The following is an 18323-nucleotide window of genomic DNA, read 5'->3' on the forward strand; positions in this document are numbered from 1 at the left end:
ATGTTAAGTTTGCTGAAAATAAATGCAGTTGACAGTGAGATGACATATAAACTCAGCAAAAAAAGAAACGTCAAGGATCAAATACATTTAATATTCACCTGTCTCTGTGTACCCTTTCCATTTTCCTCACACGTTTGCATACACAATAACAAATGTTAAATAAAATCTGTTTGTCCTCTCATGTTGAATAAGCTATTTTATTACCAAGATTTCAAGTCAGTCAATAGAGTCAATGTCCGTGTGATTGTGAGCCTTATAGTGTCATTGCCTACTGCTAGATAAATCTCCCTGTGTTGAATGTCAAGTCATCCCATAAGCCATCATTCACTGTAAATAAGATAGGCATTGTCTCAGGGACAATGATGATGTTGTATTTGACCTTGAAAGTTTGACTATGACATTTTGAGTTATGAGTCGCTATTCATGAGTGATGAGTAAGAACCACATGGTCCCATTGCACCAGACAAGCTCAATTTACTATTTGAACACATAATAATAATATATTTAATTTGCGAGTAAAATACATGTCGGATAAAAAATGTCACGACAGGCCTGATGGAAACAGCAAATTTGTCGCTAAACTTTCCAAATGTCGACAAAACAAAATACGCTAGACTGGGTAGGATCTTTTTGTGTCGGTAAAATGTATTGTGCGAGAGATGGCCGCTGAATCGCCTTTATGCGCAAATATTGATATAATAACCATAATATCAAAGTAAATTTGAAGTTACGCGATGATAWGTTGTGTGGTCTCTCACTACGACTCGAAAGCATGCAGTTTATTAGGCTACAGATGAAATGAATTATGATGAACTTCACAGGGTGGTGAAAGTGCACGGTGATGAGCTTGATGCTCCTMTCCAATAAATATCAAGGGTATTGTTCTGGTGACATGACGATCGATGCTTGGCTGCCATTTGACATATAAAAATGATCTCACTCTTTTGTCCATAATAATCTCATCATGTAGACTAGCCTACCTGCACTGTATCTGTAAACTGTTGGCTAGAGTGTACTTGCCAAGACAAGAGTAGGCAACGCAACATTTTTTAGAGTTGAAAATGCAATGGAAAACTCATTTAACTTGTATTTTTTTATTCCGTACATGGGAATTTAAAGGGAATTTAACCGCAAAGCATGCATATTGTTTTATGCTGATTTTAGAATATTTACATGAAAATCTGTTGCCATTTGGATGGGAACCTAGCTATTGACCCTTATAAGGACGTCATCATTTCATCAGAGTTACGAGTTATTTCATCAGCAATTATGAGTTGCCGGGTGTATGACAGCAAGAACAGAACAAAAGACATCTGTTGTTGGGCCTGAAACATGACGGTTCAAATGTGATTTCTCAAAAAGCACATATTGGCTTTGGTTTGGTTACCATGAGCCAACAAAGAAGCAATATGTGTCTACTGTAGATTATCATCCGGTAAAACGGTTTGACTAGTTGATTGTAAAATACCCCTGTACACTCATATAGCATGGCAATTTCCTGGCCACATACAGTTAAAGGAAAACCAGTTATCGACTGTCAAACTTACTGAATTTTTAGGCCCAGTGCAGTCAAAATTCTGATGAAACTAACACTGTAAATGTGTGAATGAATGTGATCAGTGTTATTTCCTGATAGTTGCTGGTTGATAATACAGTCTACACAGGACTTTCTAATCAGCAGGTTTGCATGGACGGGAGTTTCGGCTTTCAATGGTTAATTCACCATACGGTAAATTGGTTAATAGACCAATAACAAAGAGAGTTCAAAATCTCTCTGCCAATAACAGCTAGTTTTCAGTTTCCCCCTCCCCATTTAGACCACTCCCAGACAGTCATAGCAAAATTCTTGCTTGAGAAATGTTGTGTTCTTACGTAGACTATTAAAAAGCATGATCTGACACACACCCAAAAATGTTTGTGGAGGTGCTGACTAAGGAAGAGTTAACTGTATAAAAATAAAGTCGCACACTACCCAGCTAGCACATTTGGATCTTTGGAAGTTGTGGCAACGTATGTTTTTGGTTTCACATTGGTTGTGGGAACAGAAGCCATATGTTTAATTACTGGAATGTTAAATCTTTTTTAATTGTTCTGAGAACAGAAGTGAAAATTACACCTGTTCTTGGAACATTTATTTTTAGGTTGCAGGGAGTTTTAATCTGGTTCCTTAAAAGTTTTCCTGGGAGGTTTTATTAACTCTCTGAGAATGGAAATTATAGGTTATTTTGAGGGTTTTGAATAACTTCCTTAAAACTTTCACTAAGAATGTTTCAAGCATAGATAGGACACATGGAAATGAATTTGCTTAGGCAGTAATCATGCAAACACATTTTTTTTTTTTATTGTGGAACGGCATCAGTGAGATTAGAAGCTATGATATTATGTTCTCTATCCATGGAATTAGTCAAGCTCTAAGAAATATATGGTTCTCAGAACGTTGTGTGCTAGCTGGGATATCACCACTACTATACATGTAGCAGTATCAGCTGTATCAGCAGGAATGATTACCCTATTTTGTAGGATAGACGCACGAGTAGAAAGGAATGTCCGCAACTCTGATATGCTCCCATGGTGATTTAATCAGACGCACAAAAAATATGTCACGGTGATCTCAGAGCGAAATGTTGACCGTACATTCTCAGTCATTGCAGAGGGCTGCCATTTAAATATTTACATTGCTTACATTTCCAACCTTAGTTACATCATTGACCTTTTCTCAGGTAAAAAATAGCTTAAACAAAATATTGCAAAACTATAGGACAATGTAGGATCTTAATTACACCTGTATTGTCGTAGCAAAATAATCCGGCAGCAACATGATTTTAACATTTTGTCTATAATGTTTCTTGATCAGTGTTTAGGCTATTAGCTGGTCAAAATGAGGATACATGAAAAGTGCAATAATTTTAATATAACTGTGTTAGTGTGGGTTTTTATTGAATTGATGTCAATCTTGAAGCTCATCTGCATTTCCTGTGGCGCAGAAAATTTCTCAGCAACAAAATAGTGATCAAATTAAGATCCTACACCTGTAGGACATGTTACGCAATCAATATAATATGTAAWCTGGGTCATCTGAAGTTTACTACAAACTATTGCCAGGAACTGTTCAAAAACAACCCAGCCTCATTAGTAACTTTTTCACTGAGAGACAAACAGACCCTTCATTACCTGCGACTCTCCAAATGTGAATGTTATGAATGTCTATACAAAGGAAGATAAGAAACTCAAATCAGATATAATATGTTATGCACAGATGTTGTTGATAATAGTGCACACTGTTCCAAGTGCAAATATATTTTGGGACTTTGGCCCCACCATTGAGAACCATCAACAATTTATTTGGGCATCGATGATGATTCACCGACTGGGACACTGAAGTGGAAATTTTGGAATAGCCATTGTTAGTGGATGCTGGTACCAGGCTGGCACACCAATGTGTTTTGAACTGAACATTCCAATTGATTGCATCACACACAGCTGCCCACTCAGTTCTTTTGTTTAGAATTTCAGAATAGAACACTGAAATAACGGAAATAACTGACTGCAGTCATTTCAAACAAAGCCTATAATCAAAGGGTTAAGCTCTTTTGTAAGCTGGACTCGTGGATGCTGCAGCCATATTTGCAGAAGCAAATTCAGTTGAGACTAAGTCAGTTAATAATCAACCTCATCCAAGGCAGCCTATATAGTTTCCCAGTACTGTGTCCTGTGGCGTCTTTTCAAGGGAAGAGGGGACTCAAGTGGCCGGCTGGCCAGCTCACTATCAACGCGAGACGGTCTAAAGACAGAAACAAACAACGTCATGAAGCTAACGCTAACCTTTATGTTCGTACTTGTGGCTTCGTGGCCAATGGTCCTCTGCACCAAGGAGGAGCCCATGTCCGAAGACCCTCCCCTCCTTCAGGTTCCCGCCGTCGAGGCCCGCTCCCGCTTCGCCGCTCTGGACGACGTGCGTCTCCTGGCCAATGGTCTCCTTCAGCTTGGCCACAGCCTCAGGGACTTCGTCCACAAGACCAAGGACCAGATCAATGGCATCTTCCAGAAACTCAACATATTCGACCACTCCTTCAACCAGCTCTCTGTGCTGGCCAGCGAGATCAAGGAGGAAGAGGAGGAGTTGAAGAAGACCACGGTGGTGCTCAAGGCCAACAACGAGGAAATCAAGAGCCTATCGCTGGAGATCAACTCCAAGGTGGAGAACATACTGCAGGAGCGTAGCCAGCTTCAAAGCAAGGTGGGCGGGCTGGAGGAGAAATTGAGCGGCCTGTCTCAGGGCCTGGTACCCGCCGAGCAGCTGGCTGAGATCAACACACTGAAGGTGAGTCACCCCAAACTGACCTTAACCCATGGGGGAAATGCTGTTTTGAATTGAGCATGGGGTTAAAGCTGATTAACATTCTCAAAAAACTCACAAAATATCCATGTAGAATATTGGTATGGTAAGAAACCAAGGTAAAGTTTACAGGGAATTTTTACATGATTTTCAGAAACTTCAACAAACCTCAAGAAGGTAAATTAACTAAAGTCACCTTTGGTTCTTTTACATACAGTAGTGATTAGCCTACTCCATTTTCTTGAAGAGGAACAGCACAATACTACCAGATAGACATATTGTACCCAATGATAAATATGTCTGGAGAAATTACCCTGTCCCATCATGTGTCCCTCAGGATGTGATCCACACCCAGGAGAGAAGCATCGCCGAGCTGCTGAAGGCTGTGAGAGAGCAGAGCGACCAGCTTGTTCACCAGAGGAGCAAGATCAAGACTCTGGAGGAGAAGGTAGTTGCTGCTATTGTACAACAAATGATGTAGCTTGAGCCTTACAGTCTTCCAATCATGACAGCAGGCAATTGACTACATTTTTATAGCACCACATTATTCCTTCGCATTTTTAGCTCACCTATAACCCTTTCATGCAAGAGACTATTGAGAAACCATCTGACAACTTCCAGTCTGTCACGCCGGACCTCACTGGGTATCTGACCAACGCCTCTGCAAATGGCAGCTTTGACATGACAGGTAAGGTAGCTTAAAAGAGTCATGATCATTTGTTGATTTGTATTCCCTTCAGCTCATTCTTTGGCAACAGCTACAATTTTAGGGGCCCTACAAAACACAATGTTTGAGGGATTGATCCCCTTAGTGCTGCTGATTGACTGTGAGTGTGGTTGTGCTACAGATCTCCCATCAGACTGCTGTGAGCTATTTACCAGGGGCGAGAGAGCCAGTGGAGTGTACACCATCAAGCCCAACCAATCCGAGCCCTTCATGGTCTACTGCGACATGGATCAAGGTAAGACAGARAACGAGTKGRGCCAATGCTGTGTACTAATGTYTATTTATTGATTAAGTATTTCCTATTRCCTTTCTGCAGATGGAGGGGCTACTATAATCCAGAGAAGGAAGGATGGGTCCGTGAATTTCGATCAGAATTGGGAGAAGTATGAAAACGGATTTGGAGACTTTCGAGGTGAGTGATCGAGTTGTGAGGTGCAATGTGTATTTTATCTCATGACCAGTGCACCAGACCAGAGTACTCAATTATTAAAGCACTGATGCTGTCATCACCTCATGTGTGTGTGTGTGTGTGTGTGTGTGTGTGTGTGTGTGTGTGTGTGTACAGCACTGAGCCTTGTTGATTTGTCTGTGTTACCAGGGGAGTTCTGGCTGGGTCTGAAGAAGGTCCACTCCCTGGCTAGTCAAGGTGACTCTTTCCTGAACATCCAACTGGAGGACTGGAAACAGGGCAAACACTTCATCGGATACAACTTCTCTCTGGATGGACKCGAGGTCCACTATACTATCCACCTCTCACAGGCATCCGGAAATCTGCCTGATGCAATGAGCAACCATACCGGTATGAAGTTCTCCACTAAGGACCGGGACAATGACAACCTTGAAGACTCACACTGCGCTTACACCTACACAGGTACAGTAGTGGGGACTGGGGAGGACGACATTTTATGGATGGATGGTTTATCACAAGGCTCAAGTTTGTTCTGAATAAAATTATTTATTGAAAGATTTTAATCTAATTTATGAAGAATATGGTTTGATGGAACATTAGATTGAATGGAGTTTGCTGTTTTTCACACCAGCATCAAGTTMAACTAATCCTCTGGGCTTTCGCAGGRGGCTGGTGGTTCAACGCTTGTGGAGACACCAATCTGAACGGGAGATACATCCACGTGAGACCCAAGGGACGTTCAGAGTGTAGGAGGGGAATCCACTGGAAGCCCACCAGAGGGGCCTCCTACTACCTCCGATCCACCCAGATCTCCATTCGCTCCACCCCCACCACTACAGCCACCTCAACCTCCTCAGAAACAGGCAACTTCCGCTGAGAACAAACACAAGACGTATGGACAGAAACAAGACATTGACCAACCTTTGGCAAAGATACATGTGACTGACAGTCCCTGACAACAAYGCRTTAAGGAGATTTAGGAGGCCAGTTMAGTCAGGTCTCTTCTGTCGACTGCACAGTGGGACCAAGTTTATTAAATAGGACTCTAAGCCACTGTTTGTCTTTTAGCTAATCTAAAAAGGACTCGCTTCTCCTCTTCAGCATTAAAGGCTTTGGGACACAAGGAACCAAATMAATTGTCAAACATTTTTATACTCAGTTTAYCGMTCAAATRTTMGGGTGAAATTGATTGATAACATCCTCCTATTGTTACATGCATTTGTGGAATCCTATAGAGTTCTTGTTTAAGCATTGGAAACGATGAATTAATGGTGGGCGGTTCTTCAAACCTGTGATCTGCGCACGAACCTCGTAAATATGCAAAACGTACATCATTCTTTCATGTCAAACTAGTGTTAAACGTGCAGATCTTAAGTCTGAATATAACCAGGTATGAAGTGGTGAYGAATTGGATGGACAGCACACAGGCATCCACCTTAATGACAGCAGTTATCACCAGGGTCTTAGTCACATTGACTCTCAGCACATCTGTACTGTAAATACTGTATTTTTGTTACTTATCACATTTTTACAGTTCTGGAAAATAAATCATATTTATGACACTACTGGTGTGGTTCTGAATAATTACCCTCGAAAGACTACAACGGTATTTCGACTACGACGAAAGACTAGCAKAAATCATTTGATTTCTAATGAGCTAAATCAGCAAAAACATGGTTATCCAGTTGAAAGATTGGAATGTCTATATGCCTATCTATGTCTACGTCTATCTATAGCCGTTAGTAGCTATACCTGTAAATATACTGTACCCTAAAACCCCTCTCTATTCAAGCCTTTACACAGTGTATTATTACTACTCAATTAAAATGGACTTGAATGGACTTATCAGAGGTTATGGGAGGGATGGGAGTGTCATGATTGGCAGAATAAGTATAGCCTGAGTACCAGTCTATTTAGCTAACACTCTTCTCCTTGTACTTCGTGTCTTGTTTCGCAATGGCACAAAGTGCCGGGAGTGGAATGTTCGCTAAACAGACGGGTACCCAGGCTAGAACAAGTTGGCCCCTTTATGTAAACAGAGGGACGTCCTTCAGTGAGGGTATGACAACATGGTGAGTGTCCGACAGGTACTTCCCCTGTATACACTGTTCAGCCTTGACCTGAAAAAAATAGCCGATATCTCACCGATCTCTGATGAAATCAGACCTACAATTGGTATTTTCTTACCGAGCTAATGAGAGGACATCATGTGACAGCAGAGCCCTAGTGGTTTTTTCCAAAAAGAGTGCACCTGTACTTTAAATCAGCTTTCAACTGGAAATATTGTTTTGTCTGACTGGAGGGTCACAAGAAAAGTTGAAAGAAAGACCCCCGTAATGTTGGCGATGCAGCACTAGCAAAACAATATCCGACATTAGCCCTATGAAGCAGCAATGCATTCTACTCTCAGAGAAGAAGTTGACCCTTCACACTGGTCTGCACTAGTATTACCACCACATCTCAATCCTGTGCATCAGCAAGTCAATTCAAATCAAACCTGACCACGAATCAGTGCTCAGGGAATCTCTTACTGGAGACAACATCCACCTCTCAAATATCATTGTCAGCATAGCTGCAGAGTACAGAGCCTAAACCACATGGCACTTCCACCTACTGCCTGGAAGGACCACACAGGGTCTGCTGCAGCCCTGACAGTGATCCCCCTGTAAATGTGCAAACTAAGGAGCGTCTTCAGTTACCATCTGTCTCTGCACACACATTAGTCTGCCTGGTTATTTTTGGACCCATAACTACCCTCTACCAGCCTGTGAAATACTGGGAGTGGCTAAGACTTTTCCCTCCCGTTACGCCTGTACACCCTTTTAACTGTCAGGGGATCACATCTACGCAACAGGTTACCCCTCTTTCCTTGTTTTTTTTGTTTTTGTACCACATTGAAACAATGGATGATAGTCCACTGCAAGTTCTGACTCGACCCACAGCCCCTTACCCAGACCAGAGACCAGGTACTAGTGGTCTGAGGAAGAAGGTGTCTGTCTTCCAGTCCAAAAAGGACTACCTTCAGAACTTCGTCCAGAGTATATATTCCTCCATCGATCTGCTGGACCGCCAGGGGTCCACAATGGTAGTTGGGGGAGATGGACGCTACTTCAATCAAACAGCCATCGAGGTCATTGTTCAGATGGCAGCTGCGAATGGGGTCAGTGTTACCTGTCACTGTAACCTGTCACTATGTGGGCGACTGTGTATCAGTGTCACCTTTTCCAAATCACTGGTTGGTGGTGTTACCTATTTGACACCACGTGGCCTATCCAGGGCATGCAAACATTAGTAATGGATTAAAGGTGTCTGAAAATATGCCAGAATGAAATTAACAAATTAACAACTGGTTTTATATCTTTGAATCACATACTGTTTTAAGGAAGACTGTCTATATATGCCACATTTATTACAATTGTTGAATACTTATTCTAAGRTGGTCTGGAAAACAAACTTTCTTAACTGAGGACTCGCTGTCTTGAAATAGATTTAAACTAGCTTTGTTGTTGTCCCAGTGCCAGCACTAATGTGGCCCCGAGGTGCTGGGTCATAAATTAGAGAACCTCGGACGCTTTTGCAGATGGGGGTATTTTTAGGGGGATTAAAAGGAAGTTGCACATGACGACACCTGCACCTAATGTGTTTCTACCGCTGTCATTTCTATGGCCATCCTAAGTATAACCACCAGCAACCATAGCTTATGGACTTCTCATGTTAAAATCCAGAAGTAAAAATGGAATAAAATGAAATCTATACCATCAACGTGAGGCTTTCAGTCACGAAACGTGTTCAACTCCAAGCCATAGTGGCTTGTTTCAAAATAACTGCTCAAATATGTAACCGCAACAGATACACTAACCTGAAAGTCAACTTCACAACACCGCTGCCAAAACATACACAACTGACCTGTGTCATCTTCGCAGGTTGGACGGCTCGTGATTGGTCATCATGGGATCATGTCCACGCCAGCGGTTTCCTGTGTGATCAGAAAGTACAAGGCCATCGGCGGTATCGTCCTCACAGCCAGTCACAACCCTGGGGGACGCGAAGGAGACTTTGGCATCAAGTTCAACACTGCTAATGGAGGTGCTGTAACTAGAGAAGAGGGAACAGGAGGAAAGGGTTAGCCAAGAGTGTTACAAGATGAGATAGAGACATTTCACACGTATCATCCTCAGTGATGCAGACATTTGACACATTTGATACCATTTCAGTCTATATTAACAATTCCAAAGACTAGAGCAGCACAATTAAGGTCGACACAAATTGAGTGCCCTTGTGTAACACAAGACATGAAGTTGAATGTGTATTCAGAGGATACAGCATTAAGTCTTGCTTCTGTTTGACCCAACCCAGGCCCAGCCCAGGATGCGGTCACCAACAGAATCTTCCAGATCAGCAGAACCATAGAGGAGTATGCCATCTGCCCAGAGCTCCGGGTGGACTTGGCTACCCTGAGCAAACAGACGTTTGACCTGGAGAACAAGTTCAAACCCTTTACAGGTGAGCACAAACACATCACTCATAACCTGACATGAGCATTTTATTTATTTMTATTTAACATTTATTTAACTAGGCAAGTCAGTTAAGAACAAATTCTTATTGACAATGACGGCCTACCAAAAGGCAAAAGGCATCCTGCGGGGATGGGGGTTAGGATWAAAAAATTATAATAATAATATTGGACAAAACACAGATCACGACAAGAGAGACAACACAACACGACAAAAAGAGAGACCTAAGACAACAACATAGCAAGGCAGCAACACATGACAAAACAGCATGGTAGCAACACATGACAACAACATGGTAGCAACACAACATGGCAGCAGCACAACATGGTAGCAGCACAAAAGATGGTACAAACAATATTGAGATAAAACGGTCCAGTTTGAGTGTTTGTTGCAGCTCGTTCCAGTCGCTAGCTGCAGCCAACTGAAAAGAGGAGCAACCCAGGGATGTGTGTGCTTTGGAGACCTTTAACAGAATGTGACTGGCAGAATGGGTGTTGTATGTGGAGGATGAGTGCTGCAGTAGATATCTAAGATAGGGGGGAGTGAGGCCTAAGAGGGTTTTATAAATAAGCATCAACCAGGGGGTCTTGCGACGGGTTTACAGAGATGACCAGTTTACAGAAGAGTATAGATTGCAGTGATGTATCTTATAAMGAGCATTGGTGGCAAATCTGATGGCCCAATGGTAAAGTACATCTAGCCTCTCAAGAGCACGCTTACCTGCCGATCTATAAATTACGTCTCCGTAATCTAGCGTGGGTTGGATGGTCWTCTGATTCAGGGTTAGTTTGGCAGCTGGGGTGAAAAAGGAGCGATTACGATAGAGGAGTCCAAGTCTAGATTTAACTTTAGCCTGCAGCTTTGATATGTGCTGAGAGAAGGACTGTGTACCGTCTAGCCATACTCCCAAGTACTTGTATGAGGTGACTACATCAAGCTCTAAACCCTCAGAGGTAGTAATCACACCTGTGGGGAGAGGGGCATTCTTCTTACCAAACCACATGACCTTTGTTTTGGATGTGTTCAGAACAAGGTTAAGGGCAGAGAAAGCTTGTTGGACACTAAGAAAGCTTTGTTGTAAAGCGTTTAACACAACATCCAGGGAGGTACCAGCTGAGTATAGGACTGTATCATCTGCATATACGTAAATGGATGAGAGAGCTTGCTACTGCCTGAGCTATGTTGTTGATGTGAATTGAGAAGAGCGTTGGGCCTAGGATRGAGCCTTGGGGTACTCCCTTGGTGACAGGCAGTGGCTGAGACAGCAGATGTTCTGACTTTATACACTGCAGTCTTTGAGAGAGGAGGATAGCAAACCAGGCCAAAGACCCCACAGAGACATCAATACTCCTTAGCCGGCCCACAAGAATGAAATGGGCTACCGTATCAAAAGCTTTGGCCAAGTCAATAAAAATAACAGCACAACATTGCTTAGAATCAAGGGCAATGGTGACATCATTGAGGACCTTTAAGGTTGCAGTGACACATCCATAATCTGAGCGGAAACCAGATTGCATACCAGAGAGAATACTATAGACATCAAGAAAGCCAGTTAGTTGATTATTGACATGTTTTTCAAACACTTTTGATAAACAAGGCAAAATAGAAATAGGCCTATACCAGTTAGGATCAGCTTGATCTCCCCTTTAAATAAAGGACGAACCATGACTACCTTCCAAGCCATGGGAACCTCCCCAGAGAGGTTAAAAAGGTCAGAGATAGGCTTGGCGATGACAGGGGCAGCAACCTTAAAGAAGAACGGGTCTAAACCATCCGACCCAGATGTTTTTTTGGGGTCAGGTTTAAGGAGCTCAAGAGAACTGGAGAAGTAAACTAGTACTGGATGTTTGGTTCCTTGTTGGCTGTTTTAGAGTCGGCAACAAGAGAAAACTCACATACTTAGGCTAGGATTAAATAAAACCTGCACTATAAAAAACAAATAAAAACCATGACAGTCCAAGTTTGCAGTGCAAGATCAATGTGACTTTTATTTATTTATTTATTTTAAATTTAAATTTTACCCTTTTCTCCCCAATTTCGTGGTATCCAATCGCTAGTAATTACTATCTCGTCTCATCGCTACAACTCTCGTACGGGCTCGGGAGAGACGAAGGTCGAAACCCTCCCTAACCCGGACGACGCTAGGCCAATTGTGCGTCGCCGCACGGACCTCCCAGTCGCGGCCGACTGCGACAGAGCCTGGGCGCGAACCCAGAGACTCTGATGGCACAGCTAGCGCTGCGATGCAGTGCCCTAGACCACTGCGCCACCCGGGAGGCCCTCAATGTGACTTTTTAACAGCACAGTTTCTGGTTTGACTTAATCTGTCCGCTGAACATTGCTTCTATTTTTATTCTTTGAACTGTTCCCTTCCTTTGCTTACTGAGATGTACAACTGAAGGGATTCTTTGTCTTTGCCACAGTGGAGATAGTGGACTCGGTAGAGTCTTACGCCAACATGCTAAGGAACATCTTTGACTTTGCTGCACTGAAGGAGCTGCTGTCTGGGGAGAACCACATCAAGATCCAGCTAGATGCCATGCATGGAGGTTAGTAATCTAGCGGGCCAGACTTCACAGATACGACGTCGACGTGTAGTTGGAGTATATGCAATATTCAGAGACACACTCGACTGGCTCTGCAAGATTAGGAGGTAAAAAGAAGGCTGCTCTATTCAGATGTACAGTACAGCAAAACCTATACTATAGTTATGCTGTTTTCACAAGCGCGTATGTTGATATATAGCTTAGGTTTCATATAATCTCACACGGTGCCACAGTAAAGATGAGCAGAGCACGATTTGTGAGAGCAGAAGCCCAGTCGAGAATTCAGCTGTCGTATCTCACTATCTGTTACATGATCCAGTCTTTCAGGAGAGAGGGGTTACAGCTCCCCTGTGATAACACTGAAACCAAAGGCGGGACCCCCCTTCGCACAGGAAAGCCGGTGTCSTTAGACTGCCAAATCGCCGAAGATCTTGACGTGAATGGAATTTTAACAAGGTTCCACGTTCATGCCTATGTGGCTTGGAGCAATCAGCCAGTCAACCCAAGGATGTGTCCATGTTGAACTGACTTCAAAGCTTCTGAAATTGAGAGATCAAAGTTATGATGATGCTGAGTAATTGGATACTCTGATATCTAAAATGTGGGCTAACAGTGTACTTGGCAAATGTTTTAACAGGACTGGGAAGAGGGTCAATATCATGAAATAATCCATTAAGAAAAAGGATACTCTTTCAATCAAATTTCCTTCCAATTCTCAARAATCTCTATCATTATGGTTTCCCAAATGTCCCCATCACAGTGTCAAACTATCACTATTTACCTCTCAAATTCTTTGCCATGTCTTCGCCATAACCGCCAAAACCCACTTGCAGAATCCCACACCTTGATCCTGTTTCTCTACTCTGTCAAAGACTGCGATTTCCCTAATTCCAGTCTCTTTCAACAGCCACACTATAAAACAGGCACTAGAGACTGGTCCAATTCAAATTCTCTATTTCTCTAATCCTGTCTCTTGGACCCCATGGCACTTGTCCCAATAAACTGTTTATTATTAAACGTGACTCTATCCCTCTTTCTGTCCCTCCCTCCCTCCTCTCGCTCTCTCTCTGTAACTCTGTCTACTTCTCAGTGATGGGTCCCTATGTGAAGAGGATACTGTGTGAGGAGCTAGGCTCCCCTGCGAACTCTGCCATTAACTGTGTCCCCCTGCAAGACTTTGGGGGCCAGCACCCTGATCCCAACCTCACCTACGCAGCCGACCTGGTTGAGACCATGAGGGGTGGCCAGTACGATTTTGGAGCTGCCTTTGATGGTGARGGTGTGCGTGCTAAATCAACCAATCATTTTACTGTCTTTATAATAATGATCACCATTTTAGGTAATCATCTTTCATTTGTGAWTTTTTATAGAAAAACAACTAGAACCCCCCCTAGAAATATTAAAGTGCTTTAACAGCCAATGCTGACACAACAACTGAAAATCTACTGGGAAACGTTTTCTTATTTTTCATCCAAGATAATTAAGGAAATGTTAAAATAGTACCCATCAAGCATCCCAGACAGACTGAAGACTTCTATCACAACTTTAGGGTTAGGGTTTAGATGCCTTGAATTGTATTTAGATAAATCACCATGCTGCTAAACCCTCTCTTTTTTATTTTTTACTTAACCTTTATTTAACTAGGCAAGCCAGTTATAAGAACACATTCTTATTTACAATGACGACCTCTCTCTTGTCGCCTGACCTCTAACCTCTGTCTGGTGTTCCAGGACCGTAACATGATTCTGGGTAAGCATGGCTTTTTCGTCAACCCCTCGGACTCGGTGGCTGTCATCGCTGCCAATGTCTTCASCATCCCCTACTTTCAGCACACAGGGGTGAGAGGCTATGCCCGCAGCATGCCCACCAGCGCTGCCCTGGACAAGTAAGGCCTCGGCCTGGCATTATCCAATGAGAAAATGAGCCATTGACCACTACTGCATTTCATCCTGTCTCAATGAACAAATGATAACGAACTTGAATATTGAATGTACAGATGTGTGCAGAATGATCATAAACCATAATCATGTATGATAACCAAAACAACAAAATGACAAAATCCCCCATTTCTCTGTATTTTGTAGTGTTGCCAGGGCAACGAAGATTGAACTTTACGAGACCCCCACGGGGTGGAAGTTCTTTGGCAACCTGATGGACGCAGGCAAGCTGTCACTGTGCGGAGAAGAGAGTTTCGGCACAGGTAGCTCATCAGTGAGTCAAAATGTCAGGAACTATGTTGTYGTTACATGAAAAGTGGCAAACACTGCAAGAACCTCAAGCAATCTACACTGTTTCTATCATGTCAGGTGCTGACCATATCCGTGAGAAGGATGGACTTTGGGCCGTGCTGGCATGGCTGTCCATCCTGGCAACGAGGGAGCAGAGTGTGGAGGATATCATAAAGGACCACTGGCAGACGTTTGGCAGGAACTTCTTTACCAAGTGAGCAARGGACAGTGTGAATCACAGTACTGACCTCTGGTGGTCAAAGCATATCATTGCAGACATCCTTTTTCTGAAATCTTCACAGACTTTCTCAGAGAGATGTAGTGAGGCTGGCTACTGCTCAAGTCTGAGTGAAACCCGAGAGTTGTATAACATGCTGAAAATCAAATCAAGCTGAAAAAAAAGACATTATGATATGAAAGCAAGTGTCAAAAAGTGGCAGTGTGATTCTCTTAGACAATGACAGAGGGGRTGGCCTCAGAAAGATGAAACACGTGAGCGACGTAGCCAAAGCTTCTTATTTCATCTTCTGCTGTGCTGCCTTGGGCAGGTATGACTATGAGGAAGTCGACCTGGATGCAGCCATTCAGATGATGGAGGATCTGGAGCTGATGATACTGGAGAAGGCCTTTATGGGCCAGAGGTTCGCTGTGGGGGAGAAGCTCTACCAGGTGGAGAAGGCAGACAACTTTGAATACACTGATCCCGTAGACGGGCGCATCTGCAGAAACCAAGTGAGGAATGYAGGCGGCTATTTCGGCGTGGACGCAGAATTGGACCTACATGTTACATTGGACTAATTCATTTTCATCTCCTCTCTCTTGCAGGGCCTGAGGATAATATTCACAGATGGCTCCCGGATCATCTACAGGCTCAGTGGAACAGGGAGTGTGGGGGCAACAGTTCGGGTCTACATCGACAGCTATGAGAAAGACCCTGACAAGATCTTCCGAGACCCACAGGTAAGTCTAACACCAGGCAAACGATGATTCAGAGATTAGATCTCACTTACCAAACTGTAGTGTTTCTAATAATATCATCATGGCCATGTAGCTACATACTAAGTGTATAACCTACCTGTGTGTGTGTGTGTGTGTGTGTGTGTGCTGTCTCTTATACACATCTAGATGTGTATAAGAGACAGGTGTGTGTGTGTGTGTGTGTGTGTGTGTGTGTGTGTGTGTGTGTGTGTGTGTGTGTGTGTGTGTGTGTGTGTGTGTGTGTGTGTGCCAGGTGATGCTGGCACCCCTGGTTACCATAGCCCTGAAGGTTTCACAGCTTCATGAGAGGACAGGCCGCAGTGGCCCATCAGTCATCACATGATCGTCCATTACCACCCCTGCCCCTCCTAATAAAAGCCTCAAACTACACTGTCTATCCCCAATCCTACCTTCACTGAGATGGTCATTTTTACCCTTCATCCAAAGCATCTTTGTGCGATTTTGTACCTTCAGATCAACCCCAACTATCACCACTCAGCTTCTTATTAATTGAGAACGAGTGAACTGTACCAAAAATAAAACATTCTCAACTTTYTATTTGGTTGTTGGTGTCATTAGTGAAATCCCCATCGATCAGGGCTCGCCAACCCTGTTCCCAGAGAGCTGCTGTCCTGTTGATATTCACTCCAAAAACCTACAGGAGGGTATCTCTCCAGGAACAGAGAGTTGGAGAGCCCTGCCATAGATGGTATAGGTCTACAGACAGTAGCATGGGAAATTCCCCAATGAATCGGTCATGAGAAGGCCTTGGTCTTCATAAATATTGCATCATCAAAATGAAAGAAACATTCCATATCAAAATKATTTCAATACAGAAATATTGATATGCCTGTTCTGTCTTCAAAGTGGGATTTAAGATTAAGCGCTTTCTGTAATACTATCTATAACTACCGTACTATCAATAGGTCGTTTTAGGTACACTACATCAAGTGAAGTTGAGAGGTATGTAGCCTAGACTAGGACTATTTGTTGGCTGTCTGGCTCCATCCAAAGCAGTTCTTCCCGCCAAATTGGCTGACAACAGCTTCGAAACGTATCAACTTGCTCCATTGTTCTCTTGTAAAGAATGTGTTCAAGTGTGCCTAGCTCCAATGCAATATTTTATCATGAAAAGCATGCATTTGTTGTATGAAATATTGCCACATACTGTTGTCAAGTTGTGCAGCAACGAAAACGATACCTCAAAACTGCAGACAGCAGATCTAACAGTGAGTTTTTCTAACTTAGTTTACAGCTATGTTTTCTGTATGCATCATATCTTCAGATATTAGGTCATCCTACCTGTGTGTGCTTGTCAAAATGTTTTCACGGGAACAAGTGTGTATTCATGTCACCTTCAAATAACCTGTGAGCACAATTTTTTATGGGGGTGGAGGCCAAGCCAGTGAGTGACAACCTGCGTGAATGGGCGGCTAAGGTGGAGGGACTGAAGGACACCTTGTCGGAAGGTGTGATATGGCCATGGAGTGTTCAGAGCATCCCCAAAAAAGTATATTCTTGATGATGATCAGCTACTGATGATGATGATTATGTGGTGTCTACACTTGGTGTCTAGACTTGTTGTCTGCCAAAATAAAAAAAAAGCTATTTAAAAAAAAAAGCTTTCTGTTCTATAAGGTGTTACAGTTTAGTGAGGCTTATAGCTCTGTCCCCCCAACTGTCAAGATCAACACTGTCCCCTTCCACACCAATGGTGAGTTGCCAGCAATACTGTATCTATTGCCATGATAGTGTCATAAAAAGGAAACTGTTTCCCTATCTGTTTTGGCTGAAGTGGACAAGGACACAGGTAGGCCATGTATCCCCTGCCTGGACAGCGAGTGGAACCCCAGCCCCTCGATTAGCAGCATTCTACTCAGCGTAATGCAGTACTGCACATTTTTTAATACAATAAAGTRACCAGATAGCTAGGGTCGAACATTTGCAGGAAAATATTCATGCCCTTACAGTGTTTTTTTGTATGCGTATTTAATCAATAAAACTGCATTTAGTTACATTTTACATTTGTCTTGCAAATCACTTCTGGTGCCTTGAGAAAAGTCAGCCGCCGCAGATGTGTCTGTCCCTAATAACATGTAGAGGTTTTTACTAACAGCAGTTAGCATATTAAAAGCAGTACTATTTACAATGTTCATAGACCTATAGTATCCACTCTGATGTTGGTCTCCTCTCCTAACCATGCTGTCCAACCCGGTCCTGGAGGGAGCAGTGAACCCAGAGGCTGCTGACATGCTCTGATCCAGCCCCTCCACCTATCAGTATTTTAGAAATGCTTCTTTATTGGTTAGAGAGGAACAGGGCCTGGACTCTGCAACAGAGCCTGGACTCGAACCAGGTTCTATAGTGGCACAGCTAGCACTGTGATGCAGTGCCTTAAACCACTGCACCACTTGGGAGGCCCTGGGGAGCTCATTAAAGCATTACAGTACGGTGCCCCCCTGTCATAGGGAAGAGCAGGAAACCCCTCAAAGTAAAATTGTTTCATTCTAAACAGACCCAGACGGCAGACATGCAGATATTGGAATACGTTTCTGAGTGACTAAGTTAGGGCTTTGCATAGGCAC

At 43.1% G+C, this 18323-nt stretch overlaps 3 protein-coding genes across 4 annotated transcripts in view; 2 read left to right on the top strand and 1 right to left on the bottom strand.

Moving 5' to 3' along the window:
- Nucleotides 1-9451, bottom strand: part of LOC111957179 (KN motif and ankyrin repeat domain-containing protein 4) — a 48231-nt gene extending 38780 nt beyond the window's left edge. Inside the window, exon 1 of the mRNA XM_023977928.2 lies at nucleotides 9379-9451. The gene's annotated coding sequence lies outside the window, so the exon portion shown is untranslated. The remainder of the gene's footprint in view (nucleotides 1-9378) is intronic.
- On the top strand, nucleotides 3706-7034 carry LOC111957181 (angiopoietin-related protein 3). The gene is made up of 7 exons (XM_023977931.2): nucleotides 3706-4321; nucleotides 4674-4784; nucleotides 4901-5024; nucleotides 5185-5298; nucleotides 5380-5475; nucleotides 5662-5934; nucleotides 6138-7034. The coding sequence occupies exons 1-7, from the start codon at nucleotides 3806-3808 to the stop codon at nucleotides 6347-6349; spliced, it is 1446 nt and encodes a 481-aa protein (XP_023833699.1). The 5' UTR covers nucleotides 3706-3805; the 3' UTR covers nucleotides 6350-7034.
- On the top strand, nucleotides 8076-16293 carry LOC111957180 (phosphoglucomutase-1). Of its 2 annotated transcripts, none has more exons than XM_023977929.2 (11): nucleotides 8076-8632; nucleotides 9396-9594; nucleotides 9829-9975; nucleotides 12410-12535; nucleotides 13623-13813; nucleotides 14263-14417; nucleotides 14617-14732; nucleotides 14839-14974; nucleotides 15309-15492; nucleotides 15586-15720; nucleotides 15992-16293. In XM_023977929.2, the coding sequence occupies exons 1-11, from the start codon at nucleotides 8375-8377 to the stop codon at nucleotides 16079-16081; spliced, it is 1737 nt and encodes a 578-aa protein (XP_023833697.1). In that variant the 5' UTR covers nucleotides 8076-8374; the 3' UTR covers nucleotides 16082-16293. The 2 variants fall into 2 exon arrangements, with proteins under 2 accessions (XP_023833697.1, XP_023833698.1); XM_023977930.2 differs by having other exon boundaries at nucleotides 9396-9558.
- The last annotated feature ends 2030 nt before the right edge of the window (nucleotides 16294-18323 follow it).

The sequence above is a fragment of the Salvelinus sp. IW2-2015 genome, linkage group LG32 (genome assembly GCF_002910315.2).
Source record: "Salvelinus sp. IW2-2015 linkage group LG32, ASM291031v2, whole genome shotgun sequence".
Classification (NCBI taxonomy): domain Eukaryota; kingdom Metazoa; phylum Chordata; class Actinopteri; order Salmoniformes; family Salmonidae; genus Salvelinus; species Salvelinus sp. IW2-2015.